Genomic DNA, 26,201 nt, shown 5'->3' on the forward strand with positions numbered 1-26,201 from the left:
CTTTGGTGAGTAGCATCTTCATGAACACTGGAGTATATTTTAATATCGTCTTATGATCTTATTGCTCCCACATATCCAGCCATGAGATGCTGCAGTAACCATTGAGCCTCCTAACGAACTGCTGGACTGTTTTCCAGTAGATGTAGGCATCATTTCACCTTCCCATCAGCAAAGTCTGAGAGTTCTGATTTCTCTCCATCCTCTGCTGTCTATCTTTATACCTTTAACTAACCCACAGCATAGGAAATGACACCACAGGGCGTGATTTCATTTCCTTGATGACAAGTGACGTAGAACTCGTCTTAAGTGTTGCCGGTTTGGAAGTCTTTGGAGAAATATCCTCTCAGATTCTTGCCCGTTTGGGAGGGGCTTTGGGGGCTGGGTGATTTGGCACCTGTGTCATCTAAAGGTGTTTCTCTATATTATTTGTAACAATGAATTTGGTGAGAGTACTAGTTACCAGCATATATCACTGTGTCGTGTAAAATAACTTTGTAGCTTGTCTGAATGCTGAATTACTTAAGGCTTTACATCCTTTGAGATGCTGAAATGGACACCCATCTAGTGGCTGTAAATGTTTGGGCATCTTGCTTGCTAGATTCTTACAGTGCCTGCTTGTTCTCGTTTGCCACTCAAGCTCTGTGCCTCAAGAACATGACCAAGTGCTGAGAATGTTGTCAGCAACAGCAACATTTGTATATCCCACGGGGAAAATACCTGTTGCCAGCCATCTCTCAAAATCCTGAGAGAAATAACCACCAGAGGTCCTGGTAACATGACCACCCACTTCCACCTATGATGGCATGTACAGCAAAGCTGTGAGAGGCATTCCCACACGTGTGACTTCTCCCTGTATGTGAGTGTCGGGAGCTGACAGAGTTAGGAAACTTCCTTAGCCTGAGTAACGCCATTTTACACAGATCTCAGCCTAGGTTTCTGTTTCCCACAGTAAAGGCCTTTTTTCCAGAAATTAGGTGATCTCACTTTGGTCAGGTAGCTAGCCGAGTAGAACGGTCACCCAGGCAACGGATCCTGCTTGGCAGAACATTCCCTCCTGCACCTGGGTTGTCCCCCTCCTCAAGTAATTCTTCAAAACGGGCATTGTGAGAAATACTTTAACTGGAAAGTTCCCTTAGTTCTGTTCCATACCTTACTTTCCCATGCCTTATTTCCTTCTTCCACCAGTATAAAACTAGCATGTGAAAAAACAAAATTTGTCAGCTTGATCATCAGCCCACTGGACTTGCTGGCCTTCTCTCCTCTTGTTCCCCAGTTCTCTCCTAGGTGATCCCGGGTTCCCGTTGACTGTCCTGCGGGTCGGGGCATATGAGTATGTCCCTAACCTCTCTCACACATAGATTTATTCACATGTCCTTTCTCTATGGCTACACATCTACCGAACCTCTCTCTTTGCACTTATGTGTATGTATGAAATGCTCTAACTATCCACCCATCAAATGTGCCCCCTGTACCTACTGGAGGGAAATAGGGAATTGAGGCAAAGTTACAAAAAAACCTGTTGCATAATCTGAAATGTCCAAAACACAGACCACATTGTAAAATAGAGATGGCAGAAAGATTTTTAACATTACACGTGTGTGTGTGTGTGTGCGCGTGCACACACACACACACACACACACACACACACACACGAATGTTTATTTACTGTGTGAGAGTTATATATGTGGGCACACTTGTGGAAATCAAAGGATAACTTAAAGAGCTTGGTTCTTTCCTTCCCGTATGTGGGTCCCAGAGATCAAACTCAGATTGACAGGCTTGCTAGTAATTACCTTTACTTGCTGAGTGATTTCACCAGTCAGGGATGAAATTCTTAACATCAAAATTAGTATTTCTCTTCAGTGAAAGATACCATGGATAAAGGTTTATAGCTAACAAAGTATCAGAGACATCATAAATTGAAACATACAAAATGAGTAGTAACTGGGATATAAAAGTATTTCTGTAGAAGAAGAAGATCCAAGCAGAAACTCAAAAGCAGACCTGGATGAAAGATATGAACATAAAGTAGATACACTAGAGAGCCCAAGACACACAGTAACCAAAGAAATGTGAAGTGATATTTCATTTTGCGTTAGCAAGTTGGAAAGTTGAGTAATGCCCAGCATTGGGGAAGATAAAGACCTAGGGGTCCTTACGCACTAATGAGGGAAGTGCAGGACTCCTTATCTTTTCCATCTGTCTATATATAGTCCATGATTATTGGACTATCTGTTGTTAGTTGTGTGTGTCTGATCTGTCCCTGGTACCTGTCTGGTGTGTGTGTGTGTGTGTGTGTGTGTATGTGTGTGTGTGTGTGTGTGTGTGTGTGTGTGTGTGTGAAAGAGAGAGAGAGAGATCGATTGATCTGTGCCCGTGAGTAACAAGGGATTTCTTCTGTATTTATCAGAGTGTATAGAAAAGGTGGCTGAGATGAGTGAGGAATTCCTTTCAGAGATCTTTAAAAGAAGCCCCAAAGTTATTGTACTGACAATGACTCAAACTAGCACTGCAGACCACAGAGATGTTACAAACCTGTGTTCATATGTTACTATCAACACTGACGAGATATTTGGTTTAAGGTTTCTGTCAAACTGTAAGTTGCTTTCAGTAAAGGATAACACACACTTTCTGGAAAGGAGTATATAATTTAAGATTAAATCAGTGTGTTTAGCTTAGGTTGCAGAAGCTAATTACATCGGAAATGAAGGTATATTAAGGTTAGCCCCGTTGTTCTCTTAAAGGTAGTTTAAACAGAGTGAATACCGTAGGGAATTAGGTTCATTCTCTTTGAAGATAAAAGGAATTTTCATAAAAATGTTTCACTACAGCTCGTATTAAATGACCACATCCACCTGGAAAACCAGTGAGACATGACTTCCGTGAATGGAAGTTGTATTCAAGCAAAGCATCACATGCTTTTATGTACTCGGTCACTCAAAATAAAAAAAAAAAATATATATATATATATATATATGGAATTCACTGAGCCTTTTCCTGGAAGGGTGGATGAAGACAGAGGAAGATGAAGGGGATATGTTGATAGACTGAAGTTACACCCATGACTATTTCCTGGTAGTGTAAATGGTAGAAATTGGTGGGTGGGTCTTGAAGATCAAAAACATTTTACAATCCACTTGTTGAACACATTAAATGCCTGCGATGAGCTTTTACTTCTTTAAGGAGATTGGAGCTATGTGCTTGGAAACTACTTTCTGTTAACCAGAAACCGTCCGAAGAGAGAGAGAGAGAGAGAGAGAGAGAGAGAGAGAGAGAGAGAGAGAGAGAGAGAGAGAGAGAACTGTTCTGCCTCTTCTCTGTCATGGTGATGCAATATTATGAAAGGATCTCTTACACCCCTAGAGACTGGAGCTGTACTTCCAGACAATAATACACCGGTCAGGTTGCTAGGTTGCTAGCCTATAGTGTTTGTCTAACCTGCCTTTAAGAGAACAATGTAACACAGCCTTACTCGTCTTGGATTTCCCATGTAATCAATGTTTACAAACTAAGCTAATGCATATCTGCGATCTTAGATTATATACTCTTCCATAGTCCTGACTCAAGAATAATGTGTTGAGGGGTGTTCACCAGAGAAGACACTTGTATTGGCTCTTGTATTATGGAGTCCGTTGTGCTAAGGTCTGGGCTTCTGTTACACTATGTGCATGTATTATAATAATCGTTTGCAGAAAATACCAAATAGGCTGCCTCAATGTGGTCTTATAAAATGAATATGCACCATAAATGTTGAACAAAACACAGACATTGCTTAATAATCAGTGACCTTTGCCATACTGTTCCCCACTGATTCATTTGGGAGCCATTTGGAGCTAGTATATCTGGTAAAGATTTCTATAAGTTATCCCATTCACTTTTCATGTGACACTTTCTGTGCAGGTCAATAAAAACAAGAACTAAGACCCCTAGTTAGAGAAAAAGACACAGACACAGAGACAGACAGAGGGACAGATTCACAAGACAACCTTCAGGAAGGCATAGACTCTTACAAGAGAGTCGTAGGATACAGGCCACAGGGAGCATAACATAGAGAATTCCAATTCGGGCTTGCTCTTGGTTAAATGACAAACAGTGACAGTGATTTGATTTCTTAGTCTGACATTGATACATTACTGGTGACACTGAGTTTGTCATCAGTTCATTAAAATACAATCACTCCTAATGGATTACACTAACTTTGTAAAAAAAAAAAAAATCAAACATACCTGCTATAGTAAGTCCGCATACAGCTCTGAAGGGTCCCATAAAGATTCCGAACTGTAATATGCACTAGGTATGGCTTATCAGGAACATAATTTTGACATATTTCTACATTCGCTAGCATTGTTGCTCTCTGGGACCTCTCTCCTATTTCTCTGCATAGTGGTATATTCTAGAGTCACCTGGCCAGTCAACTTTAGCACACACAACTCCAACATCACACAGAAGGTAAGGAAATTGGCCTTCATTAGGACACCAGGTATGTCTACCTGGCTTTCCCTTACGGATGACCACATTTGTTCCGTTCCCATTGAGTTACTTTCTCTGTGGCTTTAGCCATGGCCTTCCTTCCTTGCCTATTATCACAGAAACAAGGGAAGAATCACAAGTTTCTGTGCCAGAGGATACACTACTCCAGGAAGTCTGATTGTGAGACACTGAGCAAGGCAGGCACTTTTGGGAACCGATTCTATAGCAATGTACTCCTAAAGTGCCCATCCCTTTATTTTCAGCTAAAACTTCCTTCCGAAAGCTGATCATCCAGTGGTAGTTTGAATGATAACACTTCCTTCATAGGCTTGAGCATTTGAACACTTGGTCCCCTGTTGATGGTGCTATTTGGGAAGCTGACACAGTCATGCTGGAGGAAGTATATTACTGAGGGTGGGTGTTGAGAATTTATAACCTCAAGCAACTTCCTGTTATCTTGTTTCAGAATTGAAATTGAGGTCATCACTTAGCCACACAGGGAGAAGGAGGCTGTCTCAATCCAGGAACTTATCTCTTACTGAAACCAGGTTAACTGACCAGAGAGTAGTGAGGGAACACTCTTGAAGGAGTTAAGCATTAAACAGCTACAAATAAGAACAGCTGCCCTGGTCTCTACAAGCAACAGCACCCAAGTTCCACAAAGAGGTAGAGGGACAGTTTGTCTTAGGTTAGGTGATGCATAATTGAAATACTAACATGACTCTGGCTCTGATCTCAACTTCATTAATGGGAAACACCAAAATAACTTGCTTCCTCACATTGAAATTTTGGTCAAGAAGTAGGTGACCCTCCTGAGTTGAAATGCCAATCCAATCCACTGGTGAGTATTAAAGTCACTGAAGTTCCTATTCCAGGTTCTTGTGATTTCTTTGGCCAGTATATTATCAGAGTTGTTAGGATCGGGGCCTGAGCACTGGGAGCCCACTAGGGTGTCCCCAGTGGGGCAATTAAAACACGGAACAAAACAAGTAATGGAAAGAAGCAGAAGGGAATGTGTAGATTGAGACCCTATTAAAGAGAATTTCAGTGAGACCCTCCCCCCTCAGTTTGTCTGTGTGGTACTGACATGAAGCGTAGAAAAAAGCAGAAAGCAAGGCGTATCCATAAGGAGGCATGCTCGTCCAGGGCGTGGTCCTGACCTTTTTGCCTCTACTCTCCCCTGCAAGGTGACCTGACAACCTGGCAGCTTGCATGGAATCTCTTCCTGGGAGACACATTTCTTCTGTGGCTGGCACAAGGCTTCTGCCTTTTTCCTTTCCCGGGATAAAACTCTGGAGAGATTCCAAGTCCTTGAGCCAACGGTGAGCCTCAGTGTCTCCATGAAGAGTATCAGGGGTTAGTGGTCCTGTCTTTCCCCCGTGCTTCTAGGATGATCCCTGCTCTGACAGAATTAGGTCCTAGCCACCGATGGACTGTGTGTCTATGACCTCTAGTGAGGTTTTAATGGCTGCGAGATTGGGGTAGAGGCAAGGGCAAGAGGCTGGAGTTGGTCCTGGTGAGTCTTAGTTACACCAGAGGCTTCATCCCAGATAGCTAGTACTTTTGAAGACAGCACTTACTCACTATTGACAAAGGCATGGTGCTGTGCTCAGTCTTTTTAAACCCTGCAGTACCATTTTGACTTTAGGGATGCTAGAAGCAGAATGACCCGAGTTCTAATAGGACTTAGTCCTGCTCCTCATAACCTGATTTCCAAAGCCTCTTGTCATTGTCATCCCCTTTGAAGTGGAGACCAGATCTTGGGTTCAGACTCAATCTTAGAGAACCAGACCAAAGATTGAACTCGTGTTAACTAACAAGTCAGCACCTAGCACCAGTTTCCAGGTTACCCTGCGCCCTCCAGCCCCGCCCCCAGCCCCGCCCCAGCCCCGCCCCCAGCCGACCGCCCCACCCCCACAAGTTGGTACCTGGCACTAGTTTCCGGGTTACAAGCCCGCCCCTGGTATTCTACTTCCTAACAACTACCAATCAGGCAGGAAGCAGAAGTTAAGTTTATGGTTTGGCTCCCAGCACCAGCCAGTTATTTTAAAGGGCAACAGCATTTCGTAATGGCCCCACAATCAAATGTGTGCCAAGCTAAAATCCCCTTCCCTTGCACCCTATAACTCCTTGTCCCACTGAGAGTTTGGGGCCTCGCTATCCCTCTCTGCTGTGTCAGAGACAGTGGTGTGGCCCAAGATGGAGCTTGTGCTAAAGACCCTAAAGCGATTGCATCAGAATCAGCTCCTTGGTAGTCTTTTGGGGTTCACAAAATGGTCACAAGAAAGTCATAACCCAGAACCTTTGTAAAATATCAGGCACCACCGATGTTCCAAAATGTTTTTCTTCTGCTCCCTGAAAATAGGAAATGAATCTGGGGTCTCTGTCAGAAAGTCTCTCTCACACATACATCCATGTCCTGATTTCTTTCAGATCTCTGACACAGCTCTCCCTCCTCCCCGAAGCAGACATTACTTGTGATCTGAAAAATTCCTGCACTCTAGCCCTTTCCCTCCGACTCACTTCCCTCTGACTCAAGGCAAGGCCTATTTTAATTCCACCTCCCTCCTCCAAGTACATTTCCATGTCTCCTGCTGAGAATCTGTCCTCTCCAGGTTAGAGGCTCAGTCTGTGGTGCATTTCAGTGTGTACACTGGACAGGAAAAAAAGGGAGGGGTAAAGAGTTTAGGACTTTTGTTTAGCATTACTGAGCTATTATGCAGTTTACCTGGGGAAGGAAGGCACCTTGCAGAAGAGCAAATGGTAGCTGCTGTGAAAATGAGGCTGCCTAAGAGATTTATTAGCCTCAAACCCTGTGAGTGTGTGTGTGTGTGTCCCTGAAGTGCTGTAGCATTTTGGGGGTTCTGAATGTGCCTCGTGCACTCCCATTTATGTCAGATCGTACGCACACAGGTCCCTGGGATCCAAGTCCAGGCTGCAGCTGCGCCTTGGAGAGACCTGGCCAACCAGGCAGAGTACCTTCCCCACAGAAGGCACATTAGGATGCAGAAGAACGTGATTGTCATTATCTGGCCCAGCCACGTGGGGGTGGGGCAGAGCTCTCTGCCCTGTCCTGAGAGTTACTGGCATGAGCTTTAACTTTAAATAGGGGAGGAAGTGGGCAGGAGATAAGTCTTTGTCACACTGTGGCCTAGCAGATCACTATCGCAAGTCTGGCCTCAGAAGTTAGGACGCACACTATAAAATGACTACTTGTGTTTGGAAGGTCAACTTTAGTTTTTAGCATCGGTGTCTTAGTCACTATCATTCTGTTGCTGTGAAGAGACACTATGGTCTGTTTTCCTTACTCACAGGCCTAAGTGTAAAGTCAGAGCCTTTCAGTAGAGCGAACTGTTATATCCATAATCTGGAGACCCTGCCTCCTCCACAACCCAACTTTCCGGGGTCTCTGAAGGAAAATCAGTTTGTAAGCGGTCAGTTGTGTTATAAACCAATTGAAAACTTTGAAGGTTACTCACTAAGGCTCGTTTGTAAAGCGAAAATAAACAACAGTTATCACCTTGGATATTTAAAAGTAGACGTGGAACTGTGTTCGTTTGGTGTGGTTTGTACGGGCATGAGCTGAGAAATCTAATTAACAACAGACTTCAATATTCCATATTTAATAATACAAATGAGATTTAATAATATTTAAATATTCACAGGTATTTAAAAGCTGTTTTAAAATGACAGTGTAGGGATCATGACTGGATCCATTTTCTCTTCCAGTTACATATAGAATTAAAAAGCCAGCAAAAGTCTTGAGTGTAGGAGCAGAGACTTCTCAAACACTGCAGACAGCAGCAGAGTCAGCAATGGAAGAAAAACATTCACTGAGGGTAAGGAGAGAAAATACACGCAGCTGACACAGAACAGAAGGGGATTCGTGAGCCAAACAGTCCAGCCCCACCCCATCTCTGAAGAGTTTTTCTGCTCCTAATTTAGGATTAGCTAGCTTGAAGGAAGGTAGGATGATTGATTTGCCCACGATTGTGTAACACATCCTGAGCAGGCCTCAAACTACTTGAGCCAACCCATCAGCAAAGGCTTACCAGAGAGAGGGAAAAACAACAAAAACCAAAAATCAAACAAACAAACAAAAAACCCTGCCAAGCCACTGTTTTAAGCAACCATGAATTCCTCTCAGGTCAGGAGGGTGAGCAGGAAGCTATCACCTTGGAAATTTGCTACCTTTGTTACCTAGCTATGACCCCTATTGTTGGGATTCTGTAATCCCCACCCCTCAGTTACCTAGCAACAGCCAAGTATACCCCACCCCTCTGTTACCTGGCAATAGCCAGGTATGCTCCGCCTCAATGACCTGACACTATAAAAGGGGCTGCTTGACCCCTCCTCTCTCTCTTGCCTTCTCTCTTGCTCCCTTGCCTCCCTCTCCCTTACCCCTCCTCTTCCCCTTCCCTTCCCCTCTCTATCTCCATGTGCTCATGGCCAGTCTCTACTCCTCTATCTCCCACAACCTCTACTACCCTCTTAACTCCCCCATGACCTAAATAAACTCTAGTACTATACCGTCCTGTGGCTCATCCCTCAGGGTGAAGAGATTCCCAACATGGATCTCCCAGAGGCATTCCCCTCAACGCCCGGCTGCACCTCCATGGGTCATATCCCCCCGCCCCCTTCATCCTGTTCCTAACATTGGTGCGGAAACCCAGGAGGTCATCTTTTAATAACATTGGTGCCCCGTGTGAGATTAGATTTCCTCACGACCGGATATCTCTTTTTTCTCTCACCTATCCCTATCTGTCTGCCGATCAGGGGATCTGTCTAACTCCTAATCTCTCACAATAATATATGAAGCCATCAGCACAGTGCCTGGCACCCCACTCAGGAAAACCCTGATATTCAGCTACTTCTTCAATCAAGCGTTATCCATATATCATCAACATATAACATCCATATCCATATAACATGAAGAGTAGGGATGACAGGCCTGTGTCCCCAGGACTGGCTGGTGGTATTGTTTATAAAAGGTTGTCAGCTTTCTATCAGAAAATATCTAGTATTCTCTTATAAATGGCTTAGACTGTAGTTATCTTGATAAAATCAATAACAAAGAGGATCAAGCATATTTAACTCCAGAAGGTGCTTGTGTTCTTGGCTTAATTCTATACTCTCCCTTATGACACAGTTAAAGCGACTTTCCCATGAAACAACCATTTCCTCTTTTGGTGTCTACCCTAGACTAGCAGGCATAAAATACAACCAGTCTTGTACTGGAACCCGAGGTGCTATACAGGAAGTTAGCTGTCCTGTGTAACAGCTGCTTGAAGAAGCAAAATCACTCCGCTGATGTGAAGTTCTTCTCCAGGTCTCAACTTGTCCCTCTTACAAAATTTGAGTCATATGTGGTGGCTAACACCTGCAGTGTCAACATTTGGGAAGCTGAGGCAGGAGGATTGTGATGAGTGTGAAGTTTAAAGCCATCGTTAATGAAATAATTCTAGGCCAGCGTTGGCTACCAAATGAGATGCCGCATTGCCTGCTGGGAAGTGCCACGGTCTATTTCCAGGCCTCCGACGCCCTGGAAACAACAAATTTGTGGTCATTTGTGGGTACTCCATCCAAAGAGCTGTGTACAAGGACCTGGTGCTTCTGCTCCAGAAAGACACACCGCTCACAGATTCCCAGTTAAAAGCCGCTTAGCAACCATGCCAGTGTTGGGTGGGTGCAGACCCTGGCCTGAAAAGAACCATCTACCTGGCATGGATCTGACTGGGGGTTGGAGGGGGATGTGGAACAGGATCAGCTGGTGGCTGAGGGCCAGCTGGGATTGCTGCACAAGGGGACACAGTACTGAGAGGTCTGCCAGTTCTGCTTTGGTTCTGGCCACCACCTTGTGGGCTTCTACTTCCTCGCCCGTGTTTACTCTGAGTACCTTGAGGAGGTCTTGGAGGAGGTGTCATATGGACCTGCCCCTGACCTAGTGATCATCAACTCTGGCCTCTAGGATCAGGTTGCAGCTCAGTGGAGAGCTACAGGGAGAACTTGGAGGAGTGTTTGTACAAATGGTCCAGGTTTTGCCAGACTCTTGTCTGCTGGTGTAGAACTTGGCAGTGCCTTTTGGGGGAACATGTCACTGGGGGTTTCCCCCTGCAAGACCTCCAGCCTCTGGCAGTTTCTCTGTGACAGGTTGTGGTTGAGAGGAACTTCACAGTGCTACACTAGGTAAGAACCACTCTTTCGATGTCCTTGGTCTCCACTTGCATTTCCAGCATTCTGTATGTCACTGTCATCTAGATGATAGCCATTGGGACCAGCATGCACACCACCACCTCTCACACTTACTTCTCACCCACGTGACTGATGCCTGGGTGTGGAGTTACCCAAACATGGCCATCTCCAAGACCCATGGATTGAGGACTGGCCAGAGATGGATCAGGGAAGCCATAAGTAGCACCTAGACTTCAGAGAGAAGGTGGTTTTGCCCCTGCTCCCACCTTCCCATTTTCCTTCCCCCATGTCTTTTCCTTACCAACCACCTCCTTTATTCCCACCTCTGCACCGGATAACCCCCCTTTTCCCCCAAGGCTAGCCCTTTCCACTCCATTAATTCAAATACAATGCAATGGAGGACTTCTCAATGCCAGGATGTGGCCCCGGAATGAACTTTGTGCCTGGCCCCTCTGCCACTGTCAGTCTCTGGCCCTGTGTTCCATGGTCAACACCAGAGCCTACGTTGAACAACTCCTATCATGTACCAAGGATCCGGGACCCATGCAGGTATCAACTCAGACATTCAGACAGACTGATTCACACATGTAAACAGGACAGATAGGGACATGCCCATTCAGAAACATGGCCTGGGTAGGTAGGATCTTAGCTTGGGGCTAGAGATGCCCAGTCAGTGGTCCTAAAGGTTCTGCCTGATAACCTAGATGTTAGGCAGTGTGTTCTCGTCCATTGCTGATATCTATTAAAGGATGGAAGAATGTCTGATATCAATAAAAGGATGGAAGAAGAGAGAGAGAGAGAGAGAGAGAGAGAGAGAGAGAGAGAGAGAAGTTTGAAGCCATCTTGAATAAATTAAATAATTCTAGGCCAGCTTTGGCTACAAAATTAATGACCCATACACACAAAAGAAAAAGAAAGAGAGAAAGAGAGAAAAAAAGAGAATTAGCTGTTGGCCATTTTGTAGTTTTCCCTCTGACAGAAGGCTCAGTTTTAAAGACAAACAACGAAAAACAAAACAAATAATGCAGAACAGAACTCTCCATTTAGCCTCGGCTTTCTCACCCTGACACAATCAGCTGTGGGTCTTGTCATCAGAATCTTCTGTATGTGGAAGGGCTTTAAAAATCTGCTGAGTAACAGTGTCCAAGTGAATGATTAGCTAGCTGATGTTTTACCCTGGAATTCCATGTGGGTTCTGCCAGTACAAACACCCGCGATTGCAAAAGCCTAGTGTGAGGAAAGAAAGCTGCAGAGGACCTATTCTCTGAAGCTGCTCTTCAGCAGCTTCCCTCCCCCATGAACCACTCCAACAAGCAGAACCCTTCTTGATCAACTCACTCTCAAAAACCATTTAAACGTATTAGTCAGCAATGTGAGATGGGTTGGGTTTTCATTTTGTTTCTGCATATCTTTCAAAAATTATTTCTTATTCATTTGTTCGTGCTGTGTCTTCTTGGCCGTTCTCCCGAGTGCTGGGATTTGCAGTGATTATGCCTGGCTTTAATTTTTCTTTCTCTCCCGCTCCACTAATGTTCTTCATAATCTGTGTTGTTCCTTTCAGCGATGGCAAAATAGTTCTGGGGTTCCAGTTCAGCTGGACCTTCATAAGGTCATGCTTTGGTGCAGCTTGCTTTTCTTGGGTTTGTTGGGAGTATGACTTGGGGGATGTGTGTTGACATCAGGCACTGGGCTAATCTTGAGCCCACAATACAGGTATAATGAGCCTGTATTTTTATCTCAATGGTTGACACATTTATTATCACGATTATTGATAGACCTTAATTATGAATTTCATCATTTTCTTGCTGTAAGAGAAAAGCTGCGCTTGCCTTGTGATCACCAGCAGGGGCTCAGAGCTGAGGCATAGTTCTAGGTCCTTCTTAGAGATACTAATGTGATGGAGCCGGGATCCACTACCAAAAGAATGTCAGCAGAGTTAGGGTCTAACTAAAAGATATTTAACGTACTGTTAGCAGATAGAGACATGTCGGGTGATAGTTGTACCAACTGTATCTATAGGGTTCTCAACGGAGTAATGCTTCAGTGACTGTACAGTGACCACATGTATGATTTTAGTGACTGTGGTTAATTTAGGTGCTCAGGGACTCACATGAGACCATAGGTAGCTCCTGATTTGTGTGCACGATTCAGTACATTGGGTGGGATAATTATTGATAAGGTAAAACCTTGGAGTACAAAGATTACACAAATTGTTTTCTGTTTCATTCCCCGCCCCCCAGAGTTTATACTCTTGTTTGTTAGCTTCTAAGAGAGTTGCAGGTTCGTAAACAGGCAAAGCCTTTCGGAAGGCCATATGGATTGAGGCCTTGAGCCTGGTTCTTTGCTTATGTGAAACAAGACTTTATAGGAGGAATATTGTCTCTACAGAGGCAACTTCACAGCGAGCGTTGCTAACTGAGCTCCAACTGTTGACTATTTGCTGTCAGACTTCAACTAGACACCTGCGGAGGGCTCCTTTGCCCTATGTATCCCTCCAACTGCCTTTCTGTTCCCCCTCTTTTGCAGGGTTTTATTTTGTTAAACTATTCACTGTGGTCATTTTACTTAAAAAAATAAACAAACAGAGCACCCCAAAACAACAACTAAGAGCTGAGTGTATAACTTAAATCAAGGCTCTGTGTTCCTGGGCATCCCACCGTGAGCCCGCACTCACAGCCAGCGTCACCTATCCACTCTCCAGTTCCTACACAACACACTGCCTGGCTCGCTCTGCCATTCCCTAAACCTGGCAGGTGCTAGGCTTATTGCGGTTGCTGATGAACTCACTGTAGAGGAAACGAGCCAAACATGGATTCTTCAGTAACTTAGATAAGAATCCAGGTCATTTAATTTCTTCTTTGCATGTTCCTGCCAGTGGAGAGACTACATATCATGGATTTCCAGTTCTTTGTAATGATTACCTAACAAACGGTGTCAATAAATTCTCAAAGGGATGGAAAAATATGAGGATAGCCAAAGATTAATGCTTATCTAGGCCAATAGAAATTTGAATGGCGTCTAAGGTAGCAGTGTTGTTTTGGACTGCCATCTAGTGTCTGCTAAGGCAAACAGCATCAAATGTTGTAAAGGCCCGTGATTCCTAGAAGATACAAACTTCACATTTACATGTATTCACAGGGGTGAAAACATGTCTTAAACTACATAGTATGGCAAGTAATTAATTGGTAGGGATGTGGTTTTGCTTTGTGCAGTTTACGTATAAAAATTTGAAAGTCTTATCTAATTCAAACTTGGTTCAGTTGATGATCTATCTCATGATGTAGTCCAAACTGTTCTCCAAGTTTGGAGAATCCTCTTGCATTAGTCTCCAGCGTCTGGGATTACAAATATGAAATATCGTACCTAGAGCTAGCTATCTATGTATGTATGTATGTATGTATGTATGTATGTATGTATGTATGTATGTATGTATCTATCTATCTATCTATCTATCTATCTATCACCTATTATCTATGTTTAGAGAAAATCTCCATGTAAGTATTGGCTGGCCTGGACTCACTAAGGCAAACATGTTGGCCTGGAACTCAGAGATCTGGATGTCTCTGTTTCCTGACTGCTGGCATTAAAGGGGTGTGAAACCTCTCTTGGTTTCAGTTGACAAGTTTATACCTCTTTGAAGTGTATCTGGTGCTGGAGGCATGAGATGCTAAGACTGCTACTCTGTGTTGGAGAAGTCTGAGTTTTGAGTTTTCCTTTGCTGAAATATTAAGGCTGGGATTGTAGTGAGAACACTAGGTAGGATGCTGTTTGCTGGGATGACCACAGTGCTGGAAAGGCTTGTTTTGACTAGTATTCACTTAGTTGTTTTTGAGCCTTAATGACACTCACATCAGCATAGTAAGGGATGGGCACTAGTTTGTACACAGGTGTTTATGAACAATATTGTAAGTTAATTTTTTTGTATGTCCATCTGAAATATGTTATATATCATAAATATGCATTGATTTACAAATCCCATAACCACCTATAAAACATGTAATTTATTATTGAAACCTTTCAAATGAGGAAATTGAAGCATGGGCAGGTTAATTAGCTCATCTGAGACTAAGCAGCTGGAAAACAGCAAAGCTGAATTTAATTCAGCTAATCCAGAGTATACAGGCTCTTGAGTAGTAGACAATGCTCCTTCGTTTTGTAAAATTATAAAGAAAACACGACTATTCCTATCAGTCATGAAGAGTACGTTTCATATATTTGACTGCTACAGATCTTAGGCCAGTTAATTTGATAAGGATTTGGTCACATCAGAAGTTCTGTTTAATGTAAGCAGAGTGAGACTAATGTGGGAGTGCATGTGGGGTGAAAAATATCACGGTCTTTTCATGAATTAACCAGCCATAACCTCTTGTGATCAAGAGTATGACCTGTCTGGAATGGAGGAAGCAGGGACAGAGCGATTGCATGAGGGTCTTCACAGGCTTGCAAAGTGGACATGGAATGGGGTTCTGGATGACACTTGGGACAGACCCTTATGTGCAGAGTCATAGACTTGCGTCATTTACTCATCTCCTGGTCCTCCAATGCATAGCCACAATTGTTTACACTTGTGTAAATGCACACAGGCATGCAGGCGCCTTCACACACACACACACACACACACACACACACACACACACACACGCCACTTCTTCCCATCTGTGATGGCTCAGTACCATTTCTGCTTATTACACCTGGGTCCTTGGGCCTTTGGGATATATATCTGGGAAATACAAGTAATTAGAAAGAGGGAAACAGGTCTACTCTCATCTATTCGTCAGTTGTGATCTATTCTCACCAATCTCTTCAAAGTCAGGAAGGGACAACCTTTCTCAGTATCACGCCCACAGCAGAGGATCTAGTGGGAATAACTATTCAGTGACTGAGTGAGCACACTGCGGAGCTTGAAGGAGAGCACTGGCTATGTCATCCTCACTATCTTCAAAGTGTCAGTCGTTGCTCACGAACTGAGCAACGTCCCTAGCACGTGAACAAAGGAAGTGGAATTAAAACCAAGACTGCTTGCTTCAAAGCTATGCCTCCCAATCACTGTCCTCACCAGTAAGTTGCAATCTCCAACACACACAACTGTCTGGGGTCAGTGTCGTATGGCTTTCTGAATGGGTTAATGCTTAAGAACTTCCCATCTGATGCTATATGGTTTCTTTCTACATGAAATAGAAATCTGTAGTGTAGAATACATAGCCTACATATGAATAACATATAATTATAATAGCATTTGATTAAGTTTTTATCTTAAAAGATTATTAAACAAATCATGGCTGTCGATTACTGAATTTAATACCTAACTTCAATAGTTAAAAGGTCCATACAACAGATTTAGTATCTTAAAAGATTTTCAGATGACTTACTAGATTATTGGAGTAGAAAAGGGCTTGACAGTTAAGAGTTTGAAGACTCCTGCTCTAAGCTGTTCTTGTTTGTTTCTTTTAGAGACAGGTTTCACATGGCCTAGACTGGCCTTGAACTCTGTCTTGAATTTATGACCCTCCTGCCTTTTTATGCCCCGGGGTTAAGCAGTTCTCTGTGAATCTTATAATTTCACATATGCATCATTAATCACTTAAGGAAAAGGTTTAGCCCATACATTGGCCTCTTATCATTTTCTTCTCTTTCAGACTCTTGCTTCCCATCAAGAGTTCTTGCCCTGGAATGCTAGTCCGTGTCTGTCCTCACAGGCTCTTGGCCTTGAGAAGAGCTTCTCTCCTTGGTTGATTGTTGTTTATGTTCACGCAGGTGCTCTGTGCATAAATGAACGCTCACAGGGTGTCTGCTGCAGTGCGTCCACCTCATGTTTGTGGTCTGGACGACAAAGTAATGTCAGTACATTTAGCTATATATTTTCTACAAAACAACCGTGTGTGAGCTGACGCCTTGGCAATGCCCAAGGCGAGTGTCTAACTTACCTTCCTTGTGTGCTTTCATTGTAAACTTAGATTGAGGAGGTATAAAGAGTGTGTATGGTCACGACTGTCCAAATGCTTTAAAGCCTTTTGAAAAAAAGATGGGAAGGAAAGAAAGAGGCGTGTCCCAGGCTCTCTCGCCAATTCCAGTTTTGCACTGTGTCTCCTTTTATAATTCTCCTTTTGCATTATGTCCCTTCCTTATGCTTTGCTGCTATGGTGTATGTTGGTTTTTCTTTGCATTCATATGTGCAACTGGGTTATAAATGTGCAAAAGATCTCAGCCCTCCATGTACCCAGGTATCAATGGGGAAAATATTGTAGCGGAGGACATTTGCCCAGAGACACTGTGAAAATAAGAGAAACTCTGCTGGATGTTATTTGTAGACGTTATTTGTGAGACTGAGGTGAGTCAGCAGACTAGAAAGCCCTAAACCTCCTGACATCCTTGTATATTTTTTACTTGTGCTGCCAACATTAGCTGTCTCACAATGGACCAGTTATCACTTATTCTGAGGCAGGCATTGCTAATAATGTGGTTTTGGCTTTTAACATCATCCCTTGAAGAGTTAGGAAAATGCAGGTTTCAATCACTCCAAGTTGGAATCTATACTAGTAACCTGGAAAAGTGGCTTTAGCCAACCCAATCTGGCATGGTGGAGGTCAGAAATGGAAAAGGTGGAAAAGTCCTGTCCCTTAAACTTGTCCTAAACACTCATCCTCCTATTGAGTGTGTCTTGCTGTTAAACTTTTCTGTCTCCAGCTTCCTCTGCATGTCCTCTCTATATTCAATTCTGCTCGCCATGGCAACGTAGCCTAAAGACATGGCATGACAAATCCTTATCTATCTGCAGCCTTCACCAAACAAATCTACAAGATCCCATGACGTCATCAGAGTGCTTCATCCGTGCCCTCGTTTCATCGGTGGCTATCCGGACATATTGGATCTAAAGGTCACATGCTCAACCTAAACTTTTGCTTGGAGCACATATGAATAGGACTCCATTGGACACTTACTAAGTCTCAGGTTGTTTTAAAGTCGATGCTCCGCATTTTATGGTTCCCATCGCGGAGTGTGACAGCTGAGGATTCTGACTGGATGCCCTTTGGACGGTCTGACTAATCAAGCATCAGCACATAATCCTCAAACTATTAAAAATATGACTCATATATAAATGCTACATGTGGTAAGCTCACATATATGTCGAAGAGTGATTGAACTCATTTGTGAGTAAGCGAGCTGGATGACAATTTATTTCAAAGAAGAATATAGGAAGATAAAATGTGTATTTACTCAGAGAAGGAATTAGTGCTGAATGAAGACTAAAAAAATTAGAGATACAACTTATTATTGTACAACACAGATATAGTTATATTTTCAGGGTTATCTTTTCTACTGCAAACAATGACCTTGCATTTACATCATGCAAACTTTATTAACTAATTGCATCTAAGGAGCTCAGATTTGATGGATTCAGACTGAAGGGCTATCATAAGTAAATAAACCACAAGACTCAAATTAACAAATCTAGGATTTAAAGATATTCAACAATTTACAATGAAGGGGGAGTGAGGAAAATGGAGAGTTATTTTTCTGGGGGAGATGGGCAGCTAGCATTCATTCATCTCCCACATGACTAGAGCAAGGTGACATGTTCTTATTTATCTCATTAAATCATATTGGTATGTTGAAGATGCTTCAGGTGTGTACTTTGAATAAAGCTTTGTAGTTCCCATTATGAAATCCACACAGGAAGGCGACTCTTAAAATGGTTTTACTGCCAGCAATTCACCCATCCCTAATCCCATTAGGCTGTTAATACCGAGATGACACAAGCCTAGGAGATACTGTTTGCAAGTGCTAAGCTAATGTTATTATGTCAAACCCCGGGAGCATTCTCAGTCTTAGACAATATGCTTTGTTTCACAAACATCCCTGAACTCAATCTGGATAACCTGAAGTTGCCACACCTTTAACGCTGACAACCTCACCACGTTTTCACATAGACATCTACTTGAACAGAGATTTCTGATAAAATCAGGGGAACTTCCTTTGACCTTATGGATTAATTATACTAGCAGAGAGTTTACCTTGCATTTTCTCTAACAACAAAACCACGCTGTAATTATTGGAGTTAAAGGCTGGAATATGAAGCTCAAAGCCGTAAGCTAACAAAGCAAACCTGACCAGAATACAGATTGCCACACTCAGAGGAACTGAGAGGAAGTGACATACAGCTGTCCGCTACTAATGACACGATAATTTATATTTATGTTGTCTCTTATTTTTCTGTTAAAATTTGCTACATTTTCTATTTCAGATCTTTAGCTTGGTCAAATCTAAGTCAAACTTGACCTTTTGTAAAGCCAGTGGCTTTACTTCACTTACATCTGCACCTTATAGTCTCCAAGTCTAGAAGGTCCTCCTGTACCAAGACAAGCTATTTTCTAGATTAGAATTTTCATACGCTGAAATTTCTATATGTATTGCAGCAACAGAAGCAAATATTCGCTCGTTGTTTTAGAAACAGATCTTTCAAAGACTCAATTGTCATTTTGGGCCAGGAGGTTCTCAGACTGACTTCTGGGGTTCCTTTCCCTTCTTACTATCTTTAATCTTTCAGAGCTAGCCCCCCTACCTTGCAAAACTCAGAGGGGAACCAGAAGCTTAAAAAAATACAGCCCACTGTTTCCCTTCACAGGAGTGAAAAGAGTGCCCCGCCCCCACCAGTGAAAAACATTTTAAAGTCAGTGTCTTTAAATCAGGTATTAAAGTCCTAAGCCCCCCACTACATGATACACTCCCAAGGCCTACGAACCCCCTCTCAACTTGCCCCAACTGTTTTATAGTGTAAATCCCAGTCCTTGTCCATGGTTGTGGTGGGTCTGTACTCAGAAGTCACCAAGGACTTGTGTTACTTCCCTTGCGAAGAAACAGAATAATCGTGAAAATTTAGGCGGAAATCGTTTCATTTTTGTTCTTAAATCAAGGGAAGCATGTGCTCTATAATCCCTGAGAAGAAGAACTTTCCAGGGCAAAGGAGCGACCAGGTAATTTAGAAGAAAAACAGAAAGTGGTCTCTATCTGCCCCGGACTTCCTTTGGAGTTGGGGGAATTAGGGACTCCTAGGCTCCTAGTCTTTAGGGATGAGGAAAAAATAAACATATATTCTGAAGCCTGAGGCTTCTCGGAACCTTTACCGACCAAACTCGAGAGATTTGGTGCCCGACATTTTAATATTTTCTCCTTTTTGTGAAGTGTAACAAACACAAGTTGGGCGCAGCGCGGCTGCTCAGAGCTTGCCAGCCAGCCTGGCCGCCGGAGCACCAATCAGCGCGCGCCTGCGCTCTATATATACAGCGGCCGGGCCAGTGCTACTCCATCGGTGTATTGCCATTAGTTCCTGACTTCCAGAGAGTCATCATGTCGGAAACCGCTCCTGCCGCCCCTGCTGCTGCGCCCCCCGCGGAGAAAGCGCCTGCCAAGAAGAAGAGTGCGAAGAAGCCCGCCGGGGTGCGTCGTAAGGCGTCCGGACCCCCGGTGTCCGAGCTCATCACCAAGGCTGTGGCCGCCTCCAAGGAGCGCAGCGGCGTATCCCTGGCCGCGCTCAAGAAGGCGCTGGCGGCGGCGGGATACGATGTGGAGAAGAAAAACAGCCGCATCAAGTTGGGGCTGAAGAGCCTGGTGAGCAAGGGCATCCTGGTGCAGACCAAGGGCACCGGCGCCTCCGGCTCCTTCAAACTCAACAAGAAGGCGGCTTCTGGGGAGACCAAGCCCAAAGCTAAGAAGGCAGGCGCTGCCAAGGCGAAGAAGCCTGCGGGCGCAGCCAAGAAGCCCAAGAAGGCGACCGGTGCTGCCACACCCAAGAAGGCCGCCAAGAAGACCCCGAAGAAAGCGAAGAAGCCCGCGGCGGCTGCTGGTGCCAAGAAAGTGGCCAAGAGCCCGAAGAAAGCGAAGGTTGCCAAGCCTAAGAAGGTCAAGACTCCATCTAAGGTCGGAAGACCGAAGGCTGCCAAGCCCAAGGTTGTGAAGGCCAAGAAGGTTGCAGCCAAGAAAAAGTAGGCTGTCTCCTTTCCAATCCAAAAGGCTCTTTTCAGAGCCACCACTCCCTCTTTAAGAGCTGTGACATTTGTACAACTATTATGCAGAGTATACTGGAACTCCACCCAAGCACTGCTGCTGGGCGGTTCAGGAAGTGCTGCACCCTCCCACTGCTGTCAACAGCGGAGCAGCCCCTTTGCATTGGACTGCAAGAGGGTTTGAAAGTTCCGCCTTCCTTGTGGGTTGGCTCACTCCCGCCCAAGGCTTTAGTCTTTGGTATGATTGGGTGCCATCCCGAAGTTCGCGCTTCCTACGTGTAGAAACGCATCCGGGACTTGGTGTCTCCTGTGGGTGTTAACCTTAGCTTGGGAGAAGGTCGGGTGCTGGTGCCAAAGAACGAGTTCCTTAAATTAAGGACATTTATAGGATGGCTGCCGGAACTTCTGACCTCGGTCCAGATGGACCTGGGTCTGGGATGATTCTGGTACTTTCGGTTTGTTTGCTACGACGATGGAACGGTGGATTGAACTGCGTCACAACCTTGGTCAGCCATTTTTTTTCTTTGGTAAAGTTCATTACTATTTTGCCTTATTTTGATGCAAGATAGTTGTAGATTAACATTGCCTTTAACTTCCCGAAGCGCTTAAGTTATATGTGTGTGTCATCACTAAACCTCTCATACATACTGAGGTTTCTTGGTAATTCTTTGTACAGTCAAATGTTAAATTGGCTATATCTACGCTTCTAATAAAAGCCTTTAGTTTCCATTCAGTGTTGGATTCTTTCATACCCGCAGTCTTTCTCCTAGATAGGGACATTGAGTTTGCTGCTTATTGCAGCCTGGATCATATTTCTGGTGTTCCCCATAGTGTGTGATGTGTGATGCCTTTTGGAGACGTACAGCAGAAAATTTCTCAGTGGACCCAGTCTTTATTTCTGCGCCCTAAATGTTTAACCTGGGAAAGCCAGATCAGAAAGGAAAATCTCCCGTTTTCTAGGTTTTGAGTCCTCAGTTTAAAAATAAACCAACAGCTATTTTAGGGCAAAGTATAGTAAATATACCCATCTTCCCAACTCCATGCCCTCAGACCATCTATGAACTCTGCCTCAATTTTTGCCAGCTTTTATTTCATGTTTGCCAAATTCCTTGGAGAACCTAAACTTCAAGTTTCTGTCTGGATCTTTTGGTAGTTTCTAAGGTAAAATTAGACTTTATTGTTAGACAATACTAACCCCCCCCCCATCAGTCCTGGAACACCTCCATTCCTGTTATCAAAATCTTTCAAGGCATTCCCTTTATATTTTAATAGTCAATTAGTTGTTAAGGAGACTGACCGTGCAAGCAGTTGATCTACCACTGAAATGGTACCTTCATTTGCTCTGGCAACTTTGTATGTATTTGAAGATAACTGTCTAGTGTCCCATCACTCAGAGGAAAGCTTGGTATTTTTATTGAGATTGTCTTAAAGCAAATCTGTGGGGCTAGCAGTTTTCTTATGTTAAAAAAAAACTATGTTTTTCCTTCTAACCAGGCATTTGTGTTATCTACCTATAGATCTTTACATTTTCTCCAAACATGTCCCAATATTTTTAACTCTAGAAACATCTTTATTTGTTGTTGGCAATAATATTTTATGAAATTTGATATCTTTAGGAATATCCCACAAACTGGACCCATTACCTCCACTTAGTTATTGAAGCAATCTCTGCACAAATGAATTAAGAATTTTATAATAGGTCTGTCCATTGATATATAAGGTGAGAGCAGATATAGGCACATATGTAACTTTAAAATTTTAAAGTAGTATTCATAAGGAGAAAAAAAAAACCGTAAAATTCATTTTAAATCCACTACATCCAAAATGTTGTCCTTCAATGTAAAATGAATATTAAATGAGTAATAGTCTATATAGTTGTCTTTTATAATACATCTTTGTGATATCTGTATTTTGCACTTGTAGTGCATCTTAGTCCAGAATATGCTATTTCTAATGTTCAGTTAGTCACCTGTGGCTGTGGAGAGAATATAGATAAATACAAGTTTAGAATTATCTCAGACATTTACCCTACATCTTTGTTTTGGATGAGATTGTTTGAAATTGTGTATTTTTAATAAGTTATATACTAAAATTATGAAGACAGAATGTCTGATCGATTGTTGGACTCTGTGAGTTCTTCGTGAGCCTGGTTTAATGAGTTCTAAACGAGGCTGGGCCTAGAATAAAATATAAAGTAATTAAACATTAAAAGAGGATACTGAGTTGTAGGAGCAGTGGTCACCTGATGTCAGGTGACTGGGGCTTGTCTTCTGAGCCACAGGAAGGAGAACCCGATCATATTTGCATCCCTTCTTTCTGAGTTTTTCCATTTCCTCCCGAAGCCATGTGAAATAAACCCTTGTCACTGGAAATACCTCACTGAAGAGAACTGAATCAAGTTGTAGCAACCGGGAGATCTAATTGTGATCCTGAATCTAGCTCAGGGTGTGGTGGCATGTTTGTAATGCCAGCGCCCAGAGAGGTAAAGTGGAAGGATCCTGGACAATAATAAATAAATAAATGGAAGAACTGGACAATAGAGCAAAATCTTGTTGGAAAAAAAATAAGAAAAAACAAACAAACAAACAAACAAAAAACTAAAACAAAATCTGTTGAGTGTGGTGGCCTTTAATCCTTTCACTCTGGAAAAGGCCACAGGGTTATCTCTGAGAGTTCAAGGTCACGCTGGTGAATGTAGTGAGTTCCAAAGCAGCCAGTGCTATGTAGAGAGACTGTCAAAACAAAACAAAAACAACAGACACATACAAACAACAACCACAAACACAATAACCAACCACCCAGCCAACAAACTTTTCATTTCAAATAAAACCACAAATAGTCTTTAAAGTAAGACTGAGGATATGGGCATGTGCCTCAGCTGTAGACTTTGAGTTCCATCACCAGTAAATCATTAACAATAGCAACAACAATAATAAAATGATAATAAGAAAGCTCAATATAGTAACACTATTCAAGCTATTCACTACCGTGCACCTTCAGATATTTTTAATTCTACACATTTATTTGATTTCAGCACTCCAAGATTAGACATGTGAAGGAGGATCCCAAAAAAAGATAATTAATTTTCTAATTTTCATTCATTGCTTCTTTGGATTTCGTTTTATTGGGATTGGATATTTAAAATTGATCTGGATATAGGTAATGTTGTGTAAACATACTTATTAGACTCTTTTTCTTTTTTATTTTTCTCTTACTTTGGTACTAGAGGTGAAACTAAGGGACTCATGTATGCTGGGCAAATGGCGATATCTTCAGTCTCCATCTATACTTTTATATAAAATACTTTTTTTTTTAATTATTTGAGAGATAAAATTCTAACCCATTCACAGTCTTTAGATGCAACATTATATTTCCCCTCTTTTTATTTTTTTTTTTAAGTTCTTTACTTTTTTTCTTCCCCTCCCAGCACAAATGCTCCATTAAGTGACCAGCTTAGGTCTGAGCAGCCATTAATCTTGAACCTAAAAATTGATCTGTTTAACACAAGTTCTTTTCTCAGCTTGATTATGTGAATGAAATTTTCAGCAAGAACTCTCCCTCCACTCTTGAGTAACTCATGACCAATGATAAAGATAAGATGAATAGGAGAAAAAGGGGGGGGGGGGGGAAACTATATTTAAAAGTTCAGAGTTCACAGAACAGAATAAAACTCAAAGATAAACAAAGGGGGAGGAAGTTTGAATGAATTATGTAGCCCAACAAAGTGTGGTTAACGCTTCTGATGACCCAGTTGGTGAAAACTAGTCTGAGACAGAAGCTCAAGCCTTGTTGATACCTTGTTCTCTGAATAAGGTCTAATGTCCTTGCCATCTCTACATCCATTGGCAGTCACTGGTCCTTTTCCAGGTCTAAGAATGGAGATTGTTCTGTAAGGAAAATGTATTCTGATTACAGGTTAAAGAACCTCGTGCCAACACAACCAACATCGAGGTGACATTTTTTCCATTACAAGCCAGACACGCGGTATTACACCATTAGAGGCCTTTGGAAGAGAGCAGGGGTTCAGGGCTGATGGAAGTTAACAGAGCTGGTATTTCCTGTACACTGTTTTGTGGCAAGCCAGCCATAGTAGCTTTTATGTTTCCTAACAGTGTTGCATAGCACATTGAGGGTGGTATTATTTCTCCCAGTTTAGAGATTAATAATGGAGACTTGGGAACACTAAGGATCAATTTGCTTTCTGGTCTAGGAATCAGTATTATCATCTTCTACAACTTAATAATTTTCACGAAACTTCATTATACAATAAAAACTTTTTATACTAAAAACCCAAATGAAACAACTAAAACTGATCAGCTCCAGGAATAGATATAGTGGTGGAAAATAAGATCAATTTTACTAAAGGGGGAATTTCCAGTGCATAGAAAACTACAAGGCTCTCTTTATCAAGTTATGTCAGTTAACAGGAACATAAAGAAAATAAGGCTAAATTTACATGCTTGGATAAGAGCTATTAAAAATGGCTCGGTTAAGAACACTGACTTCCTAAAGTCCCTGAATTCAAATCCCAGCAACCAAGTGGTGGCTCAGAACCATCTCTAACGATTACTGATGCCCTTTTCTGGTGTCCTAGACTTGTCTTACAGCGCACAGCAGCTTTACATGAAACTTTTGGTGGCTCTTAAAAGAGCCTTTTTGAAAAACGGGAACCAAAACACTTTAAGCCCTCTCCCCGCGGATGCGGCGGGCCAGCTGGATGTCCTTGGGCATGATGGTGACACGCTTGGCGTGGATGGCGCACAGGTTGGTGTCCTCAAACAGACCCACCAGGTAGGCCTCGCTCGCCTCCTGCAGGGCCATGACGGCCGAGCTCTGGAAGCGCAGGTCGGTCTTGAAGTCCTGCGCGATCTCGCGCACCAGGCGCTGGAACGGCAGCTTGCGGATCAGCAGCTCGGTCGACTTCTGGTAGCGTCGGATCTCGCGCAGCGCCACGGTGCCGGGCCGGTAGCGGTGCGGCTTCTTCACGCCGCCGGTGGCCGGGGCGCTCTTGCGGGCGGCCTTGGTGGCCAGCTGCTTGCGCGGGGCCTTGCCGCCGGTGGACTTGCGAGCGGTCTGCTTGGTACGCGCCATCCTCGTGAGGAGAGAGTGATAACTGTTAGGGAAAAAAAAGAAATCTTTCCTTTAAATATACTTAGAAACATTTTGATTGGCCTTGCAACCTTTCGAAAGTCGCGCGCCACAAATTCATTGGTTGGTAAATCTCCTTCGTGATTGGTAGCTTTCAGAGTATCTGATTGGCTAAATCTTCTGACAGTCTCAAGTTATGTTTTGTCTTCACATTTTTCTTTTTGAATTGGGTTTTTTTTTTTTTTTTTTTTTTTTGTAATGTAGTTTTGTCTACCTTTGGAATCACAGTCGGGTTTCCCATCTGCGGAAATTAAAAGGCTGAGCAGGTTAACGCTAATGCGTGCATTTGTAGCTTCGTGTTTTTATTGTGTCACAAGGGTACAAAGCTTAAAGGCTTTTAACTTGGGAGTCGGGTGAAGTAAATCTAACAATCCTAACATTCTTGATCTT

At 43.0% G+C, this 26,201-nt stretch overlaps 2 protein-coding genes and 1 pseudogene across 3 annotated transcripts; 2 read left to right on the forward strand and 1 right to left on the reverse strand.

The window, feature by feature from the left end:
* Nucleotides 1-6,669: 6,669 nt before the first annotated feature.
* On the forward strand, nt 6,670-10,885 carry LOC308422072 (PC-esterase domain-containing protein 1A-like; annotated as a pseudogene). The gene is made up of 4 exons: nt 6,670-6,721; nt 7,785-7,904; nt 10,001-10,131; nt 10,364-10,885. The product of its transcript is annotated as a PC-esterase domain-containing protein 1A-like (transcript).
* Nucleotides 10,886-19,974: 9,089 nt separating this feature from the next.
* Nucleotides 19,975-21,392, forward strand: H1-2 (H1.2 linker histone, cluster member). The gene has a single exon (XM_080918065.1). It carries the CDS (start codon nt 20,008-20,010, stop codon nt 20,644-20,646), a length of 639 nt encoding a protein of 212 aa, XP_080774191.1. The 5' UTR covers nt 19,975-20,007; the 3' UTR covers nt 20,647-21,392.
* Nucleotides 21,393-25,343: 3,951 nt separating this feature from the next.
* LOC308421938 (histone H3.2) lies at nt 25,344-25,754 on the reverse strand (the record flags this gene model as incomplete). Its single annotated transcript, XM_080918418.1, has 1 exon — nt 25,344-25,754. One exon carries the CDS (start codon nt 25,752-25,754, stop codon nt 25,344-25,346), a length of 411 nt encoding a protein of 136 aa, XP_080774544.1.
* Between the last annotated feature and the right edge of the window lie 447 nt (nt 25,755-26,201).

Source organism: Micromys minutus, assembly GCF_963924665.1.
Source record: "Micromys minutus genome assembly, chromosome: 6".
Lineage (NCBI taxonomy): Eukaryota > Metazoa > Chordata > Mammalia > Rodentia > Muridae > Micromys > Micromys minutus.